The 20,664-nt window shown below is 38.5% G+C and overlaps 1 protein-coding gene across 2 annotated transcripts in view; it reads left to right on the top strand.

The window, feature by feature from the left end:
* LOC131052623 (uncharacterized) overlaps nt 1–20,664 on the top strand; it is a 124,182-nt gene that overhangs the window by 17,253 nt on the left and 86,265 nt on the right. Inside the window, exons 2-5 of one of the 2 annotated variants that reach the window (XM_059212039.1) lie at nt 11,936–11,998; nt 12,090–17,163; nt 17,273–17,461; nt 18,185–18,299. In XM_059212039.1, the coding sequence (XP_059068022.1) occupies nt 12,190–17,163; nt 17,273–17,461; nt 18,185–18,299 (5,278 nt within the window). In that variant the 5' untranslated portion in view covers nt 11,936–11,998; nt 12,090–12,189. The remainder of the gene's footprint in view (nt 1–11,935; nt 11,999–12,089; nt 17,164–17,272; nt 17,462–18,184; nt 18,300–20,664) is intronic. The other variant, XM_059212038.1, reaches the window with a different exon arrangement.

Genomic DNA, 20,664 nt, shown 5'->3' with positions numbered 1-20,664 from the left:
CAACCCAGGTTCCAGTCCTTAAAAGTCATACTTCCAAGCCTTGTCTCTAGCACCTTTAGACAACTTGTGTTTGCTCTTGGCGGACCTAGAAGAAGTCATGCCATCTTCACTTTGATCAACTTGTATTTTACTTCATTATCCAGGCGACCTTGGAGAGCCTTTAGTCATGGGCGGATTTTGAAGTTATCATGCCATCCTTGTTTTAATATTTGCTTTTCATCTCATGGGCGGAGTTTAGACTTCTTTGGCACATATCCTTTATGCCTAGGCGGACTTTGGATAGTCTTTGCCATTCTTTATACATGCCTAGTGGACTTTGGAGAAGTTTGGACATCCATTAAAAGGGCGAACTTGGAGAGAGTTGTGCCATCCTCAACCTAGGTAGACTTTGAGTGTTCTTGGCCATGGGCGGACTTTGGAGTTGTATAGCCAAGGTAGGGCAGAGTTTGAAGTGCATTGGACATCTTGTATGTTATGTCTTAGGCGGACCTTGAGGACACCTTGCCATGTCTCTTTTGTGCTATCCTTCATAGGGCGGACTTCATCCTTTCTTTGCCATGTTGCTTTATCAACTTGAGCGAACTTGGATATGTCTCTTGCCAACTTAATCTCATCATGTGTATAGGGCGGACTTTGGAGGTGTCTAGCCAATTTATGTTTCCTTTAACCTTCCTCCTAGAGGGCAGACTTTGACAATCCCTTTCCACACTAGCATGGGCAAACATTGTACTTCTTTGTGCCATGTTTTATCCAAGGCGGACTTTAGCTTGTGCTTGCCTTAGACAAGGGCAGACTTGGATCATCTAATGCCATTCATCCAAGGTGGACTTTATCAATCCCTTGCCACTTTATCATGGGCAGACTTGAGAGTGCATTAGCCAAGGGCGAACTTTGGAGTTTGGTTGCCATCTTTGTTTCTTGACCTTAACCAAAGGTAGGAGTTTGATTAACCTCTGCCATGAGTTGGCTAACTAAAGGTAGGAGTTTGCCATGTGCATGCCAACTTTGCTTCTTGCCTAGGGGGACTTGAGAGGAGCTTGGACATCTTTGTTGGTGTGCCATCTTCCATGCTTCTAGGCAAGGCGAACTTCAACCTTTGTCTGCCATTCCTCTCCTTGGGCGAATTTGTCCTTTATACCATGAATTTTGATCTTCCATGCTGCTGTTATAACCTGCCATGTCCATATTTGGACTATCTAGAACAAAACCCTAATTAGGGTTTTACTTTGCTTTTTGCACTTAAAGACGTAATTTTTCAAATCTGAGGACATGGGCACTGATCATATGGCTAATCTTCTGGAACAAAACCCTAATTAGAGTTTCCATCTTGCTTTTTACAACATGGGTAGTAATGATATGGCCTAAGGATCAAAACCCTAATCTCAAAAAAAAGCAGAAAAACATAACCCTGCTTTTTGTACATAGAGGCAAATTTTTTTTCGAATCCGACATCATGGGTAGTGATTAAATGACATGAGGAACAAAATCCAGGTTCTACTTTCAAAAAAGTAGGAAAAAGAAAAAAGCGAAAAAAGTAAAAAGCATGCCAAAAAAGTTGCTTCTTGGAATGTGCCCAAAGTGCCAAAAAATCAAACTTTCTATTTTTAGAAAAAAGCAAAAAGCAAAAAAGCAGAAATTCCTAAAAATAGAAAGTTGTCAGAAATGACTCAAAGCAATTGCGATCTTCATCCTTAAAAGCTTCTAAGCACTTTGACAACGTTCAAACACAAATCTGAGCATGATTTCTCTATTTGGCTTGGGATGACCTCAAAACTCTAACTCAAAACTCCCTAAGAAAATGGATTTATGAAACTGCAGAGCTAGGACAAAACCCTAAAAAACAAAAACAGGGGGTCCCCATCTGCGATGGGGAGATGTGTGAAATAGGTCACAAGAGGACCAATATGCACTTTCACCATCTAGCCGTTGTTGATTAGTAATACCAAACAAGTCCATTGCTAGATTTGAATCTCTTGCCCTGAGATCCTGAAGAACAATCTCCTCTCCTAAAACAACTTTCTAGGAACCACATTCCTCAATAACTACACACCTATACTTTTTCGCTTCCTCATGGACTATGGATGGCTTTCTTGCTATATCATTGTTTATTGGACATAATAGTATAGTGAGAGACTCAAACTTGGATGCTATCTTCTTTGATCTCGTGTAGTTTTTTGTGTTTAACTCCTTGATCCAACCGCAACTGTCTACTTTCAAAGGATCAGCGCTGTCCATTAAATCGCCTTCCCTTGACATTTTGAAAGTTAGGTTTGCTAGAAGAGGCTCCTCCAAATCCGACCTAAGGTCCAAAGCAGCTAGAGATTTAGTTAGAGAACACCCTATATAGGTCAAAATTGACTTTCCCTTGTTATTCATGATCTTGTCATTCGAAGCCTCTTTGTTGTCTGGGATTTCATCTTTGTCCAGTCTGTAATGGGATGAATCTGTTTTCGCTATAGGCTTTTCAATTATGATTTTCTAAATCCATGTCTCGGTCTTCGCCAGAGTCTCCAACTCTTCCCAACATCCTCCATCCAAGTCATGCATATCCTGGCAAAGGATCTATTCTTCCCCATTGCTACACTATAGTTCTTCTCTAATGCGTCTTAGGGCTTCTGGTTTCCAATATTTGGTAGGCTTTAGGCCAACTTGGGGTTAATCCTATTTTTGGTTTGAACGGATCAAAGAGCCTTTTTGTAGTCTTTAATGAAGAACCCTACATCGTCCATCATAATCGGGCCTCCACTCATGATCTCTTTCTTTTGCTCTTGCGAGTAACACTCAATCATGAAAAATCCATTAGCCAACCAGCATGCTTTCATTCCTTCCCCCCATTGCTCCTTCCACCAATTGATAATCTTGGAATTTGCTTAGTTGTTGCCAACCCATTTGGCGAAAAAAGCTCTTTCCTTAAGCCTTGCATCATTAGGGTTTTCTTAGGAAAGACTATTGCCTTTCTTCCCAACGATTTTTGCACCCCTGTATTCGATCTAATGCTTCCAAAGCTTTGTTTTCCTTTTATACGGCCCCTCCAATGCCTTGTCGAGTGATTCTTCCTATATTGTCGAGACGACAAAAAATTGGGCCTCCTCCTACATTTTATGTATTCCATGCACGAGCCAAGCGAGATTCTATTAGCTCCTATTACAAAGCGAGGGATCGCTGGTCTATCCACCTTGTCTAATGATTCGATCCTGCCCTACTATCCAATACCACAACCGGCATCTCCCGTTGACTTCCTTGCTCTGTTCCTTCCTTCCTCGCGCTACCCTCCCACATGCCTTTGTGCTTGTGGATGTACCCTTTTTTTGTACACATAAATTTATTTTGCCACTAAGGTGGCTTTATTACAACTATGAGCCTTATCTTTTAAAAAATTAATATTATTCTAATATGTTTAATCACTGCAAAGGAATAATATCATTTACTTTTCCAATTTGTAAGTGAACAGTAAATTTGTTGGGAATTAGTGTTCACATAGGTGTTAGAAATTATAGTTTATGTTGATAAGTGTTATAATATTAAGTTGTGGAGAATCAACTTAATTTTATTATGTCGCATGGTCTGTTAAGTAGGTTATTAGAATAGTGGTATGTATTGAGTTGTAAAAAACAACTCAATATTAATAGGAAATTTGTTTGGGTTGTTCTTTATAAAATAGGATATGGAAAACCTATAAATATGTAATTTGTATTTGAATGGAGCACGTACTATATTGTTTTTAGTTATTCAGGCTTCTCTATCTCTGCTCATATTTCCTATAAAATTCCTATGCATTTTGTAAATGCTTTTCAAGCATTTTTGAAATACACACAAATCTCAGTTAGCCATCAACTGTTTCATGAAATGCCTGTCGACATCATTAGCAAGTTTATTGAAAAAACTGGTAGGGGCATTACAAGAACAGGGGACAGCCAGGGGATGGCCCCTATTGCCCCCATGTTCCAGGGATAGAGGTGTGGATGGGAATGAGGGACTTCGGAATAAGTATGTGTCCTTGTAATCCCTGCTTCAAAAACATATTCTACTATAAGTGTTAAAGGTCAGTTTAAAGTTTATTTTTACTGTTTTTCATTCTCCTGTGTGTTTAGAATGTATATATAATATATATGTATATTATGTGACAAACATGATTCAAACAAATTCAATTTCGTTCTCTCTTATTTTGAGGTTGCCATACAACTTTTAACTCCTAAATGCTTTGCTATTGTTTTTGTCACCAAATTGGGTTTCTCTAATTTATATGATTTTGTGCACGGCATATTTTTTCTTAGCCAGAAATATTAATTTGATTTGTATGGTCTGGACATCTTGACAAAACTATTCCATACTTGATTTTTTTTCCTGCAAAGCAATACAAGTGGCTGATATTGTGACATGTTTGTGCGTTTGCACATGGCATGTCTTAAGGGCAAATCCTTCCCTTGGATGAGATAACTCTAACCATAACTATATATTCTTCATCATCTTGGGTGGTTAGATTTTTGGAATTTGCACTGTATGTTGGGGCATATTCGTCAAACATTAGATAGCAGGGCATTATGCACCCAGGTTCTTGATGAAAACCCTTGAATATATGCAATCGGATTTATTACTATTGGTAGTTTAATATTGTAAGACTTGTAGTATGTAGGCCTAAGTTTCAAAGCTACTTTCCCTTTCAAAGTGTTTTTTAAGTTTCATAAACCAGTAATCTCCAGAAAACTAGATGACTTACCTCAAATGGCCACCCACTTGAGTGTTTTTCCTGATACGATTTCATCACCTTTAGTGTTAATTGGAGGCTCTCCTTTAACCATTTCAATACATATTAGATTTCTAGTTACTAAAGTAAACTGAAACATTGGCATTTTGGGAATCTTTAATTGATCAAGGAGCCAATGATGGAGTTTCATAGGTGTGAAGGTCTTACAGGTGATAATTTAATGTAGTTTGATATGTATCTTATGCTATTTTATGACATGATATCAATTTGACCTTGAGGGTTGCTAGTTGAAACAATTTCGCAAACATTGTTCTTAGATATTTGTCAACCATCGCTATCTTTCTTTATGTTTTGGGGTGGTCATTGGCACTTGGAGTCAAGGTGCTACCAACAAATTTGAAAAACTCCTCCTAGAGTTTGTGATACATTTGGAGTTTCAGTCTTTCACTATGTTCCTCCATTGTCTCATTATCCATTTTGTTCCTTTCTAATCCTCTTTTGTGGTTTTTTATTGTCTACTCATGCTGATCACCATATTCTCATCAACAAGGAATATAGGTTCAACCTGTTAAAGGGGGGAGTGGAGGCTGTTTGGAATGTTGGCAATAGACTTCCCTTTTTGAGAGAATTTTGTGTACATGCCATAATGCATAGTCTTCTTATTCCAAGGCTTTTACCATCTTCAAAATAGGGTATGGTTTAAGATTTTTTTTATTTTTAAGTTAAGCTCATAAGTCTTCTTGACATTTTATTCCATTAACAAAGTCACATGTCTGGTGAAGGAGGGCCCTTATCCTGGTTTTCATTCTCTTTTCAAGAGTAAATTGCCAAGTCCCAAAAGTGTCAAGGTGATCGATACTGGTTTATTAAAGATTTTATCCTGATAGACAGAAAATTACTTGCAATCAAATTACAGTTCTAACCCAGTAATAACAAAAAAATATAATGTACCAAATAAATCAGCAGTACAATACCAAAGAATAAATACCACATAATCCCCCCTTTTCTGGATTTCCCACTGAGTACTTTTTTAGCCCGCTCCACACATAATTCTATGCATGGCCACATAAGTTAACTCCTTTTCTGTACAAACTCATGTACTTGTAATAACCCTAGGGTTTCTCAACCAAAAATTTTGATCTAACTGATTTAGGTTAATGGCCGATCACACAATTAATTCAACAAACAAGCAGTATTAAAAGAAGAAAAATAGGCACTAATAGATTAGAACAGTTGGTTCTGATATTATGGAGCAGTTATGTATAATGAGACCGACTTTATTACAAGAAGGTATCAGACATGTCCCATGGATCAAATGCAGTTCGATAGTCACTCAGTTCATGGTAGGATCAATGCCTGTTACAGTTATGGTGAGTTGCTGGGTGATTACCCCAGATGGAGTAGTTGTGCATAATGAGACTGACATTATTACAAGAAGGTATCAGACATGTCCCATGGATCAAATGTAGTTCGATAGTGTTGTGCGTTGCACACGCTCCCTGTCGCCGACAGAGTCCCCCTTCCTGTTTTGAGCTTTTCGTCTTTGCCCTGCTGAGTTTCGCGCAGAGTGTCTCGCGTCTTTTCGAGTGAGTCCGCGACTGATCCGTAAAGTGATGATGTCAGAGAAATGAGCCGATGAATCCTCCCGGATAGTCTAGCCCTCGTGCGTGAGTGCCGAGAGTTTGTTCGAAGTTTTAAAAATTGCCTTGGGCAGGCATAAGGTAGTAGTAATTGGCGAAGCCCGCCAAGCAAGAGCAGTGCGCCTAAAGGTCGCATGAAGACCAAAGTCACCGTTTCTTCGCACAAGAGCTACGAGGCGGATTGCATAAGGTTTATCCCCGCGAATGTTCATAGGATTTGAATGAAGGATGATTTTCACCTGATGATGAAGGGTCAAGCTCCCTGACCAAAATGTTGAAGCCGCGAAACTTGCCTGAATGCCTTGGGAGTTCGATGCCTCCAAATATCTAAATTTGTAAAATCTGGCGAAAACTGGCCTGAGGTCCGATGTTTTACGTAAGTTTTCTAAATTGCCTTATGGGCCGAATTTCGGACCCAGAGGCCAAAAAGGGTTAAAATTTCACTAAGTTAAAAGTTGCTAAAATTGCCCAGGGGGCTGAATTTCGGACCTTGGGACAAATTTCAAAATTTGATGTTTCCCATTTGGTCCGAAGTTTTCTTTAAGTTGCAAGAAGTGTTCAAGGGTTCGAAAATTACCCTTCAGCTTGAACGAAAACCCCAAGCGCTCCAAAATTTGCCAGAAGGTTAAAAGTCGCGAAGTTCCAAACATGGGCCTAGGGTCTGAATTTTTTAAATGAATTTGCAAACATGTTTAAAGCTCCGAAAATCCAAAGGCATTAAAAACTCCGAAAGCACTTTAAGTTCACAAAAACGTTGAAAAGTCTGAAAATGCCTTGATTTACCAAAAGCGTGGAAAGGTTTGAATTTATTTTTAAAATCGTGAAATTGCCCAGAGGGCCAAATTTTGGACCCTAAGGGCAAAATAAAAAACTTGTTGAAATTGGCAAAAAACACGAAACATCCGAAGTTCGCAATTTCCTTGTGAGTGCCGAAAATTGCTAAAAAGGGAGTATTGCGGGAGAGTTAAGATAAAGAGTTTAAAATTTGCAAAATCGCCAAAACCTCCCCAAGGTCCGAAATTCGCCATAAACTTCAGAAACTGCAACACAAAGAAGCAATATAGGGAATTCGAAATTGATAAAACCCCCCCCCATGCTCCGAAATCCAGAAAAGCATGAGTGTTGGGACTTTAAAATTTGCAGAAGCTCTTCAAACCTCCAGAATCGCGCTTAAGAAGTTTTCAAAACACCATAAACCCATTCAAAACGCCCAAGACTCCAAAGGTAAAATCACGCAGAAGTAAATCGCCCAAACATCAAGACCAAGGATCAGATTTCACATTCGAAGAGAAAGGAGAAGCATTTTCAAGATACATCTCACAAAGAGCTTCTCAAGCGAGACGTCGTACTTAAATTTAATATTTGTTAAATTAATTAATTAATTTTTCAAATTAATTGAATGAAGTGAAATTGGTTGATTGATTGCAGGGCGTCATCAAAGAACTAGGAGAAGGTCTCAAACGCAAATCAAGGAAGGATCGCAATTCAAGGCCAGGCGCTGAAGATTGGAAAAAGAAAAGATGCAAGAGCGCGAGAACAACCGAGCATTGGGAACCGTGCCGTTGAACAAAGATAAAGTCCACCGGCGAAATTGAAGGCAAAAGGTAAAAGAACACAAAGTTTATGCCTTCTCAAGAAAAAGCACACAGCTGGATTTAAGTCCAGAAATTCAGATTCAAAACTGAAATTGCTTTATTGTAAACTGCCTATGGGTCCCGTGCAAGATATTTTTGTGGATAACTATTCCCAACCACCAAGAAGATTGGATAGACCTGAATTGAAGCCAAATAGTGGCAGGTAGTTGAGATAGTTGCTAGTTGGATAACTGAGAATTAATTCGGCATGGGTCAAAGCTGCCAGCTTCTGGAAGGCAGATCAGGACCCTTGGATGCAGTCCATCCTAGCCTCTGATTCAAAATTGTAATATCTATAAAAGGAAGAGGCCTTTCTTTTGTAAAGGGTTAGATAGTTGGAGACTTTTGTCAGATAGTTGGTTAGAATAGGTTAGATCTTAGCAGTAGCCCAGAGATGCTGCAGAAATTGTTGTAATGGCAGTTGAAGCAAATATATGAACATTGAAATATGGTGTTTGTTGTCTTTGTTTTGGTCTGTTTGCATGGTTTCTTTCAGCTGGTTAATTTTAGAGTACAGGGATTTTAATGGTGAAGTGTGGAGGGGTATTTGATGCATTTCTGGTTCATACCATTGGGGGTCTGCTGATTGTAGGTCACCGTGCATGGTTAGTCTAAACCCAAACTGTGCTTAGTTCAACTGCAGGTGTTCGTCTTAGGCTGCGCCAGAATTGGGTGCCTAAAACGGGTGTCTCCGGTCTGAAAATCCTTCATCCCTTGGAGCTTGCACCGTTTTTGTCTAGTTGTGAGGGTATCTCTGGCGAAACAAGAACTGGTTTATCGAAATCTGTCTACCCACTGCATCAGCTATTATCATCCTCGTCCTTAGGCTTCCTGAACCCTTTCCTTTTGCTCTTTATTGCGTAATTCGAGAATCACAACAGACTAGTTTGGTGCAAATCGTAAGTCCCCTTGTGTTTCTAGCAAAAACACATCAAGCCACTGAGAGATCCCGCAGTCAAGACCTGACAAAAGAAACCTTGAGGTTGTCTCCTTTGATCAAACTTAGAAAACAGCATTAGAGACTTCCTTATCTCAAGAGAGAGTAGGATGATCAGTTGGCTATTCTATTCTGCGTTGGCCGTATGGAGTTTGCAGCAATGCGATTTCAGGCACGTCAACAGATAGTCACTCACAGATCATGGTAGGATCAATGCCTGTTACAGTTCTGGTGAGTTGCTGGGTGATTACCCCAGTATCCTTATCCTATTATGGTGTGAACAGATGAGAGAAAACTGTCCGACTTGTTTGCTGCAAACCTGAGTCTGATCAGGCTTTACTCAGACCTGATTTCTGCCCTTTTCTGTGTGTGTGCATTAATCTGTGCTCAGTCCCTTGCTGTAGATGTCTGAGAGTGAGGCAGATTTGGCTTGGTAGGGGTGTGTTGCTAGAGGAGGAAGATGAATCAAGTGATTTCTTCCAGGTATGACTGCCCAGGCACAAGTCCAATGTGAGACAACCAACTTCTGTTGAATGATGTATGGTAACTGATTTCCCTAGCGTAGGATGTTTAATGAAGATCTGATGTGTAGGTGCTGAGAGCTGATTTGCTTGGCAACCAATTTTCAGGGAGACCCTCCTAATGTAGGTGACCAATGATTGGAGCTGTCTGTGAATTTGTTCACTGTCCTGGAAGTGAGTAAATTACACAGTTGGACCTGCAAACTGCCCAAGAAATTAGGTTAAATGGAAGGAAGGCTGAGGGAATATTTTCATCCTACCTTATAAGGTTGCAGTCTAAGGTTTCGTCTCAGATTGCAGATAGGAATAAATTCAGATTATCAATTGTCCATAACAAGGCCGACAGTAAAAAGAAGTATCTTTATTTCCCTAGGCACCCAAAGTAAGGTTAAATGGAAGGAAGGCTGAGGGAATATTTTCATCCTACCTTATAAGGTTGCAGTCTAGGGTTTCGTCTCAGATTGCAGATAGGAATAAATTCAGATTATCAATTGTCCATAACAAGGCCGACAGTAAAAAGAAGTATCTTTATTTACCTAGGCACCCAAAGTAAGGCTAGGGTTCCAATTCTTTCTGCTTTTAAGCTTCTTGCTCAACAGTAGGACTTGTTCCATAAGGAACTCGATTTCTTCCTTGTAACAAATATACTGACTCCTCAAGGTAGAGGTGGAAGTGAGAGCCCGAGTACATAGAAATCCAAAAATAAAAATATGAAAAAGTTGAAAACTAACAAATATTCCTAGGATTTTGTTTTAAAATTAGAAAGTGTGACTTTTGGAAACAGAAGTTTAAGGTAAAATATTTTTAGAGAGAACATAAATTAAAAAAAAAAAAAAATGTGAATTTGAGTTTTTTATAGATTAAAAATGTTTTTTTTTGGTTGTCTTCGCATGTGAAATTATGGGCCAAAAATGCTAAAAAATGGGTAGCTATTGCTTTATGTGAAATTTTTTAATGGGCTTTAAATTTTTTCCTGGTTTCTTTAAAGTTAGTAATTGGGGGGTTGGGTGTGCAAGGAGTGAATAGTTATTGAAACATGCATGGTAATTGGTGTTCTTCCCCTACTTATGACCATGTGTCATGCACTTGATTGTAATCAAATAAGAAAGAAAGATTTATAGCGTATATAAATAAGTGAATAACATTAACTCTAATCATGAACCCTAACATTAACCCTAAGATTTCAGAGGACAAGAGATAAGATGAACAAGTCTACATATCCATCAACAACAAATGTACTCAATATAATCTATCACTTAAGTTAATAATTTTCTTACATTCTAAATAATTACTCCTAACAAAGACAATAATCATTTCTTGCAATTTTTGCTATGTATATTACCCTAAATATATCTTCCTATCGTTGTAACCATTGCACCTCGTTAAAGTGCAAGTGCTAGTTTTATTATAAAAATAATATATATATTACAATAATCATATAGAAGTTTTAGCAGTGTGAAATCTCGTGTCCTTTCATTTGAAACATTCTGTCTGAAATTTTGAGATCATATTTTACACTAAAAATGCCTGAATACCCCCACATGGCCTTCAAAGTTAAGCTACTAAATTGTTTAAAACACCGAAAAATCAATGAGCGAATCAAGGTAAGATTCTGTACAGGGTGGCAACATGTGTCGATTCTTCCATTCCCAAGGAAAGATGCCTGGATTATAACTAACTATTTTTAACACTATACCATTGCTATTCCTGACATTTTCATTTTTGTGGTTTGGAGTATGCAAGCTCACATGGTATCCGGGTGAGTATTCTCATTTTTCAAGAACACTTCAGTTTTAGCACTTCCTTTCCTCAGATTCTTACTGAATTGTTGAATAATTTGTGAGAAAGTAACAATGGTATTGAGTTTTTTATAGATTTATAACAAAAGCATGCCCCCACTTAAATCAACAACTACTAAAAAATATTGAGAGTATGGCAAGTTTTTTATTTTATTTTATTGTTTTGAGTTTTATATTTTTCATTTTTGGAAACATAAGTTTAAAATCAAAGGATTTTTTAGTGAAAATAAATCAAAAAGTAAAATAAAAAGTGATATCTCTCTCCATCCTTTACATAGATTTATCTAAGCAGGGGTATGCTAGTTTAATATTGTATTCCCATGCATTATGGAGACATTGCTCATTATATATGTTCCGAATGAGAGTAGTGTCATTCCCTCATCACATGGCTAATTTATGTTCTATGTTCATGACATTCTGATAGGAATCTTCTCATGCTAAGTTTGTATATTGTGTTATGTTTATCTGGTTTACTCTATGTTTTCCTGTACTAGTATATGGTTTCATGTCTATAATAGTTTGCTTTTTGCATTTCTCTGTACTAAATTTTTGGCATTGTTATTGTTCAAATTCGGTTACCATAACCAGTAAGATTGTGCAGTGATAGGGCATCTGTGTGTACCATGCGGTGATAGGATCAGAAAAACTAAAAAAATTCCAAATTGGAAAAAATATTTAAGAATTTGAGATAATGTTCAGGAAAAGATGATCTAGAGCTGGGAGGACAAACTGAATGAGGATCGTACTCGTGTCTACATTAAGGTCCTAAGATAGCTGGCATTGATATATGATATTGCTTGTTTAATTGGTTTTAACAAAAAAGTAATATTTTCTTGTGCTCCTGGTTGTGCAGGTCCTATGCAGTCAAACAGGCAGCTGTTATTGCATATGCTCATGTATGTGCAATTTTCAGTTCTAGCCCACCATCATCCAGTGGTCTATAAATTTCTGCCATGGCTGGGAGTCCTGCTGAAAGATTCATTGGATGGGCTTTGCCTCAGCTTGGAGAAGGAAGTGCTGATCCTGCTGCTGTAGAGTTGGCTCTGGCAGGGCTTCATGAGTTTTTCAGTGCAGGAGATGCAAATGGCATTGAGCGGTATGCCTCACCTGTTATCAGAGCATGCAAAGAGCTTTTGGAAGATGAGAGAACCTCCTTAAGTCTTGTTCGGTCTCTTCTGAATTTGCTCACAGTTCTCTCAGTGAAATTTACACGTCATTTTCAGTCTCATTTTGCAGATATTGTAGATCTGTTACTTGGGTGGGCCCTTGTACCAGATCTTTCTGAGACAGATAGATGCTTAATTACAGATAAATTTTTGCAGTTTCAAAAGCTTTGGGCAGGCAACTTGCAGTTCTCGGCCAACTTGTTATCTAAGTTTCTGGGAGATATGGAAGTACTGGCTCATGATGCTACTCCTGGAACTCCCCAACAATTGCGAAGGTTGCTTGCACTTGTTTCCTGCTTTGTCATAGTTTTACAAGCCACAGCAACTGGCATGCTAGAAATGAACTTGCTTGAACACATTATTGAGCCACTTCAGGAAATGGTTCCACGTCTGCTTACGTGCTTGTTAATGGTTGCCCAAAATTTTGGCGATGCTAGATGGCTGAAGGAATCTTCCAGGTGCTTGATTCTTTTGGCTGATATACTAAAGGAACGGTTTGTAAAATTTTACCCTGCTGCAATGGATGTATTGCTCCAATGTCTGGGAACAAAGAGTGCTGTTGTTTCTGGTGCTAATGTATTCTCATCCAGCAAAGTTCAGGCAGTGGTAAAAACCAACCTTCAGTTGATGTCTTCACAAAGACTTGCTCTTGAATCATCATCAGTTCACATGGTCCTTAAAGTGGATTCATTTTTTGCATATTTACGCTTGCATCCAAATCATCTTGTAACAGGGTTGGTTTCAGCTACTTATATTTTTCTGCTAAAGCATGGGTCCAATGATGTAGTGTCACAGGCTATTTTATCTATCACATCAGAATTAGAATTGCTCACAGGCTTGCTTTTGAATGCTCACTCTCCAGGAAATGATAACCAGGATATTCTTGGCGTCCAACAAGAACCCAATGAGAGAAGTTATGATCAAGTTGCAGTTTATTCGTTTGGAAGGTTTCTTTCAGAATTTGAAATTTCGGCCTTGATAAGGTTTGATTTAATGGTTTTAATTAATTCTTTGATGGACACAGGCAAAGGACCTGTTGATTCAATGTCAGCAGTCAACTATAGGCTCAAAAAAGCAGAAGAAATTTGCTATTTTATCTTAGAAAAGCTGAATCCTTTCAGGAATCCATTTCCATGTCATGCAGATCTCCAGTTTGCACTTATTCAGGCTTTACACAGGCTTTCTAATTTCACTGTTTGTGGAAAAAATACAATCATTGAGGCATTTGCTAAAAAGCTTGAGGTTTCCTCTGAGTATAAGGGAGGATCACAGATATCAGCTCAGAGAAGGAAGGAAATAAGCATGGCAGTATCCAATAACATAAATGTCTATGGCTCATGCATTGCCAAAGCTCTGAATATCTCATCTGGTCTTTCTGTCAAGTTGGAAGCGTTGGACTGGATTAATAGCTTTTGTGAGAGCTTGATGACCATCAACAGTGATGATGATTCTTTTCAATGTTTCTGCAATCAAGGTAATGCAGATTTTCAAACATGTTGCCATACTGGATTAAGCAGGAATATATTGTTTGCAGTTTTAAGTGCAGCATCAGACAGAGAGTTGAAAGTTAGATTTCGGGTTGCATCAGTGCTGGAGAAACTTTTGCAAGCCAAACTAATATATCCAGTATACTTAGCAGCAGTTGCAGATGTGGCCCTAGAAAAGCTTGGAGACCCCGATTCCTCATTACAAATTGCTTTTAGAAAAGTTCTTTCACTAGTTGTCATTTCTGCGATGTATTTGGGAGGTTGTATTGAGATTGATGAGGACACTGCTTACCAGAAAAGCATGGCTTGTGTCAAAATGGGTACAAAGAAATACTGGCACTGGAAGAAAGTGTTCGCAATCAAGCACTTTTCACAATCATCACGACCACAGCAGCTTGTCTCAGTTTTGAACTATATTTCCCAGCGGTGGCAGGTTTTTCCCTCTGGTTGGCTCCAACGTCTTGTTCTTAGCTATTGTGGAAATTTAAAGAGCAGGCTTCCAAAATCAAATAAAGATTCAGCTAATTCTGAAGTAGGTGGCCTGTGGATAGACCGTAATGTAGATGGTGAAATGCTTGAGAGAGTATGTTCCACCAACAATCTTGCTGCTGCCTGGTGGTCTATACATGAAGCAGCTCGACACTGCATCACCATTTGCCTTCGCACTCATCTTGGTCGACCCACTCAAACATTTGCTGCATTGGAGCGAATGCTGTTAGATGTTGCCCAGTTATTGCAAGTTGATCCTGGGCGACGTGAAGCAAGTAGTGGCATAGGCTCCCCAAGTGTTCATTTATTACCAATGAGGCTATTGTTGGAATTTGTGGAATCCTTGAAGAAACAAATTTATAATGCATATGATGGTTCAGCTGTGTTACCAGCTGCACCCTCCCAAAGTGTTATATTTTTTCGTGGAAATAAAAAGGTTTGTGAGGAGTGGTTTGCTCGCATATGTGAGGCACTAATGAATGCTAGCTTGGCAATCCAATGTAATTCTGGTATAATTCATTATGCAGCAATACGGTTGCAAGATCTTAGAAATGCTGCTGCAACAACACTAATAAAGGATATTGCACGAAGCCAAACGGTGGATAACTCACAAGGACTGAGAACCAAAATGTTAAATGATGTGCTCCGAGTCCTGCGCCACGCATCACTAGCCTTTTGTAGAGTTAATGAGTCAGATGCCATAGTGGGTCTCCAGACATGGGCAGCATCAACATTTGGTGCACTTACTACAGATGATGGTACACCTGGACAGAAAAGCATGGACACCTCTGGACTATTTGGATGGATGACAGGGCTTGTACATCAAGCAAAGGGGCAATATGAAAAAGCTGCAGCTCATTTTACACATTTGCTCCAGTCTGAAGATGCGCTTGGTTCCATGGGAGCTGATGCAGTTCAATTTGTCATTGCACGTATAATTGAAAATTATGTAGCTCTTGCAGATTGGAAGTCTCTAGATCACTGGCTGCAAGAACTGCAACTGCTGCGTGCTAAGCATGCAGGAAAATCCTATTCTGGAGCATTAACAACAGCTGGCAATGAAATGAATGCAATCCATGCTCTAGCTAGCTTCGATGAGGGAGATGTACAAGATGCATGGGGATACCTGGGCTTGACACCACAGAGTAGTAGTGAACTTACAGTAGATCCAAGGCAGGCTATTCGAAGAAGTGAACAGATGCTCTTGCAGGCAATGCTTCATAGAGATTCCAAGGAAGATGTGATAAAGATGGAAATAGAAAGGGCAAAGGCAATGCTGGAGGAAGCTTTGCTGGTTTCGTCAATTGATGGCATGCGTGAAGCAGTAGCATATGCTACCCAATTTCATTGTATTTATGCTTTTGAAGCTGGGTGCAAGCTTGTTGCTTGCCGGGATGAATTTGGGGACTTTTCCTCAGTGTCTAGTTCTTTACAGCAAGTAGTTAAAGTTCCAATGAATGTGATGCAACAAGATTGTCTCTTGTGGTTGAAACTCTTGCGTGTTTATCGTACTGTGCTGCCAGAATCGAAGTTAACTTTACATCTCTGTCGACAACTGATTAGATTAGCTCGCAAACAGACCAATTTCAAAATGGCTCATCGGTTGCATCGACAGTTGTTGGATGGAGTTTCAAAATGTAATGATAGCAAATTTAGTGAATGGATTTTGTCAAGCTTACAGTATGAACGTATTCTACTACTTTTTGCAGAGGGGAACTCAGAGGAATCCATATCAGAGCTTTGGTCATTGGTTCGTTCTTACATACCAGTTTCTCCAGCGTCTGTTGTTTCTGCATTTGATAACTCAATGAAAGCTAAGGCTTGTCTGAAACTCTCATCCTGGTTAAAGCAAACTTATTCAGAAATACATTGGCCAAACTTCCTTACAAAGATGAATTTAGATAACCTTTGGTTCAAATCATGTGAATTTACATCAAACGTGGAGGAGGGATCCTCTTCAAGGGAAGCCAACTTGATGTCAGTCACCAGTTACACATTGATTGTTGAAGAGGTTGTGGGTGCTTCTATAAAGACATCCACACTTTTGTGCCCAAACATGTCTAAGGCATGGCTTTCATATGCTTTGTGGTGTTATGATCATGCCAAAGCATCACTTTCTGGAGATCACCCAGTATTAAAGTCATGCCATTTGTCACAGATTCTAGTTCAGGAGCTTTCTTCTGCAGACTCTTCTTTACTTGAGGAAGAGGTAATGAGTGTGCGAGCCATCATCATGAGATTCTTCTTGAAAAATGAGATAACAATGTCGCTTAGCGAGGAAATGCGACACTGGCCAGACACTGAAGTACACAGGAAAAGTTCAGTCATAAACTTTGTAGAACTATTGGTACAGCGCATTGTTTATATCATGCAGTCTGCTGCAGGGGCAGCAGGAGTTGAAAATGCAGATGGAGAAAGTGCATCTTCTCTTTTATTTTCTCAACTTCATCGAGAAATGCTGAAAATCAATCAAGAGATAGATTCATCTGTTTTCATGCCATTGATAAATGATTTGATGGACATCTGGTGGGTTTTGAGGAGACGACGGGTATCACTGTTTGGCCATGCAGCCCGTGGCTTCTTACAGTTTCTTTCACTATCAAATAGGATGCATATTGAAAAGCATAATCGGAAAAGCTGTAATTTAGAACTTTCAAAACATGTAAGGGAAGACTACATTCTCAAAGCAACTTTGTATGGCTTACATATTCTTGTGAATTTTGGAGTTGAGTTAGAAGACGCAATAGAACAAGGTCTTATGACAGTGTCCCCTGTACCATGGCAGGTATATTTCAATGTATCTGATGATTTTTTTTTGTCACCTTTATGTTGTTGACGCATCTGCTTTTCTTCAAATCATCTAATGATTTTGTAATTTCCATTTTACTTTTTAGGAAATAATCCCCCAACTATTTGCACGGTTGAGTACTCATCCTGAGAAAAAGGTTCGTAAACAGTTGGAAAACTTATTGATGACATTGGCTAAGTTATCTCCCTGGGCTATAGTCTACCCTACACTTGTTGATATTAATGCTTGTGAGGGTGAACCATCAGAGGAGCTCCAGCGTATATTAGATTGTCTGGTATGATAAATTTCTTATGTTTTATATTTATAGCACCTCTACAACACAATTGTTAATTATTCTAGATGCTTGAGAAAGTTTGTGCATATCCATGTCACAGAGCCAACCATATGATGATGACGATGACGAATTTCAATGTCCTTTAGACCAAATCAGTTTTTAGGAGCCATCAAAGTATAAAGACAATGCACTCACTTCTATCCTTGATCTGAAGCATGATCTTGGAATTGTCTTTGTTAATGTCAACCTTAACTAGCTTTGAACTCGTCTCAGTTTAAATATTTGTTTGATGTGCATTTAGATTTAAAATAAAATTGCTAAATTTTGTTTTGATGTTGTGGTTTATGATTATCAGGCTACTTATTGGAAATACAAGCATAAATGTTTCATACCATTGTATGAAGGACATTTTAGAAGAAAATTTGCTTCATTTTTTATTTCATTGTATGAAGGACATCTATCTATATTGGTTTTACTGTATAAATTGTGATTTAGTCTGTAGCCTTGCAGCCATTATTTTCTTCTTGGAAATTACAACCTCTTATTGGTAGGTCAAATTTCCGGGGTTGTCGTTGGTGATGTTTTACAATAGCGTAGTTTTCTTTATTCTTTAATTCTTCCAACACTCAAAACTCAAGGGCTGGAAACTTCATTTTCAAATTTTTAATTTAGATTTCATACCTTGAGAGAGTTAATTTAATTTAAAATTAACTATGCATGTAGGGTAAAGTTCATCCAAAGCTTGTTCAGGATGTACAACTAATGATTGTGGAACTTGGATCAATCACTGTTCTTTGGGAGGAGCAGTGGCTTAGCACACTACAAGATCTTCATGCAGGTAGCATTTTTGGTTATATCTCCTGATGCTTGGTTATTGGCTTTCTTGTGTCAAATTTTCTTTTCGAGTCTAATTTTTTCTAGTTACAAACAATGTGGTTTCTTGGTACATATTTCTACTGTTGTCGCCCTAGCATATGGAAAGTTAATATGTATTATTGTATAGGCATTTTTAGTTGATATGTTATAATCTAATTCTTGATCAAATGAAAGATGGAACACAGATACATGGTTGTATTTGTCCAGCTCATTCTAGGACTCTGAAGCCTATGAATTACCCTTGCAAAAAATGAGGTCAGAAGTATGGAATGGAGTTAGGACAAGATTCCTTTATAGATGATTTTACTTTTAAGCATCGGTATCTGAAAATGTAAAATAACTCATGTATGTATATTCTAAAGCTACTTTTTTTACCAACCAAAAACTAGGGATTTAAGTAAGCAATACAAACAAACTTAAAATAAACATCTCTCATTTTATTCTTAGTCAAGGGCACAAGGTGATTCAACATTTCTGCAGTAGACAAGAGATTTTATGTTTCCATGAATTAAATATGAAGATTTGTATAAAAATCTACAAAACTACTTCTAATAAAGGGTGCAATATAAAGCTTGTAATAATTACTAAATTGTACTTAACTCACAAGACAAGAGAATATGAAAAACAAAAAGGAGATTTTTGGTAAGTCTTGGCACATACAAAACATTGGTAATCTTGCAACGATTAATGCCAAACTTCAAAGAGATGCCACCAATACCTTTGATTTCATGGGTGGTATCATCTCCAAGAGTGACTGTACCATGATGGGGTTTCAATGTGAGAAACCACTCCTTCTGTCCAGTCATGTGCTTTGTAGTACTAGAGTCCACATGCCATATTGAGGTTGATTGTGAACCATCTTCTGAAGTGTGAGCTGACAGCATGTAATCCTCATCAAGAGAATCTTCTGCTTCAGCAACATTGCTTTGTTGTTTTCGCTTATTCTTTTGCTCCCATTGTGGTTTGCCGCTTCGAAATGGCTTCTTTTGATGTGATTTGTTCGATGATCCTTTGTTGAAGGAGTTGTACGAACAATTTTTCATATCATATCCAACTCTATCACATATTGGATGCTCCTTCAAAAGTTTGGATGAGTTACCAGATTTGGGAGGCCCATCGAACTGCTTCATAGGCTTCTTGCCTTTATGGCGTGTGGTCATGGCATGATCATCCTGATCATGTTCTTGGCTGATGGACTCGTCTTTCTGGAGTAGATTTACTAGCTTCTCAAATGTGGGGGTCGTCTCAGTGACATTCAAAGTTGTCACAAAGACCTTGTATCTGGACGGTAGTGCCTATAGAACAATAGGCACCAAAACTGCATCTCAGTCTTTTCTCCCAATTCTTGTAAAGAAGCTTTCAACTCTGCAATCATTTTGAGAAAGGATTCCAATTGTTCTCCATTCCTCATCTTTAGGTTGTGTAGCTGACTGCAAATTCAGGATCTGATTTTGATTCTTCGCCTCATACACTGTGTTGAGCTTGTCCCATGCGTCTTTGGCTGTGGACGAGTCGCAGATAAAGGGCTGGACATCATCGGACACACTGAACAAAATGATCAATTTCACCTTTCTATTGGCTTGATCAAATTTCTTCTGCACATCAGCATCTGTTTTATTTCTGGTTGTGGTACCACTCACCACATCCCAAAATTCTTCAAACTCCAATTGAGTTTTGAGTTTGGTCTTCCATGCGGAATAGTTATTTCCATGCAATAGTTGAAAGTTTGGAAGAAGAAATTTAGGAGAACTGCCTGCCATTTTTTGAGAGAAGGAAGAAAAATAACACCCCTTTGAAGAATTGAAGATTACACAAGTTTCAAAGAACAACTTATTATATGTCTCTCCTTGGTATATCTCATTATGAACACCCCCGAACCATTAATTTATGAAAAATAAAATACCCCTGGAGTATTATTGTCTGACTAGAATGGACATTTTAAAAAAGAAACTTTGAAGTGTATACTCACACATTGTAACACTTATAATATAACTATTAAAAACAAAAACACAGATCCCATCCAAATATAAAAAATGAAAAAATAAGTACTCTACTATGAGACAAGTGGACTACATCGCCTTGACCACCATAAGTGCAAGTCCCACCTCTTCTGCTGGACTAGCCATGTTCTGAAATGTAATGTCACGAGCCACAAAACTGTTTGGGTACACAGCTAAAGCTGAATCCATATCCATCACTGGTTCATTGGCTATTAGTGATGACAGTGGTGAATCGGCTCCTGCTATTTCTATTTCAGCAAATCGCTAGTATCTCAACATCATCCATCAAGCTCACTGCAAGCCCACATATCGACGATAAGGAAGCAG

The sequence above is a fragment of the Cryptomeria japonica genome, chromosome 10 (genome assembly GCF_030272615.1).
Source record: "Cryptomeria japonica chromosome 10, Sugi_1.0, whole genome shotgun sequence".
In the NCBI taxonomy this organism is placed as follows: domain Eukaryota; kingdom Viridiplantae; phylum Streptophyta; class Pinopsida; order Cupressales; family Cupressaceae; genus Cryptomeria; species Cryptomeria japonica.
Note: the sequence above shows the minus strand (reverse complement) of the source record. Positions and strands in the feature narration are given on the sequence as shown.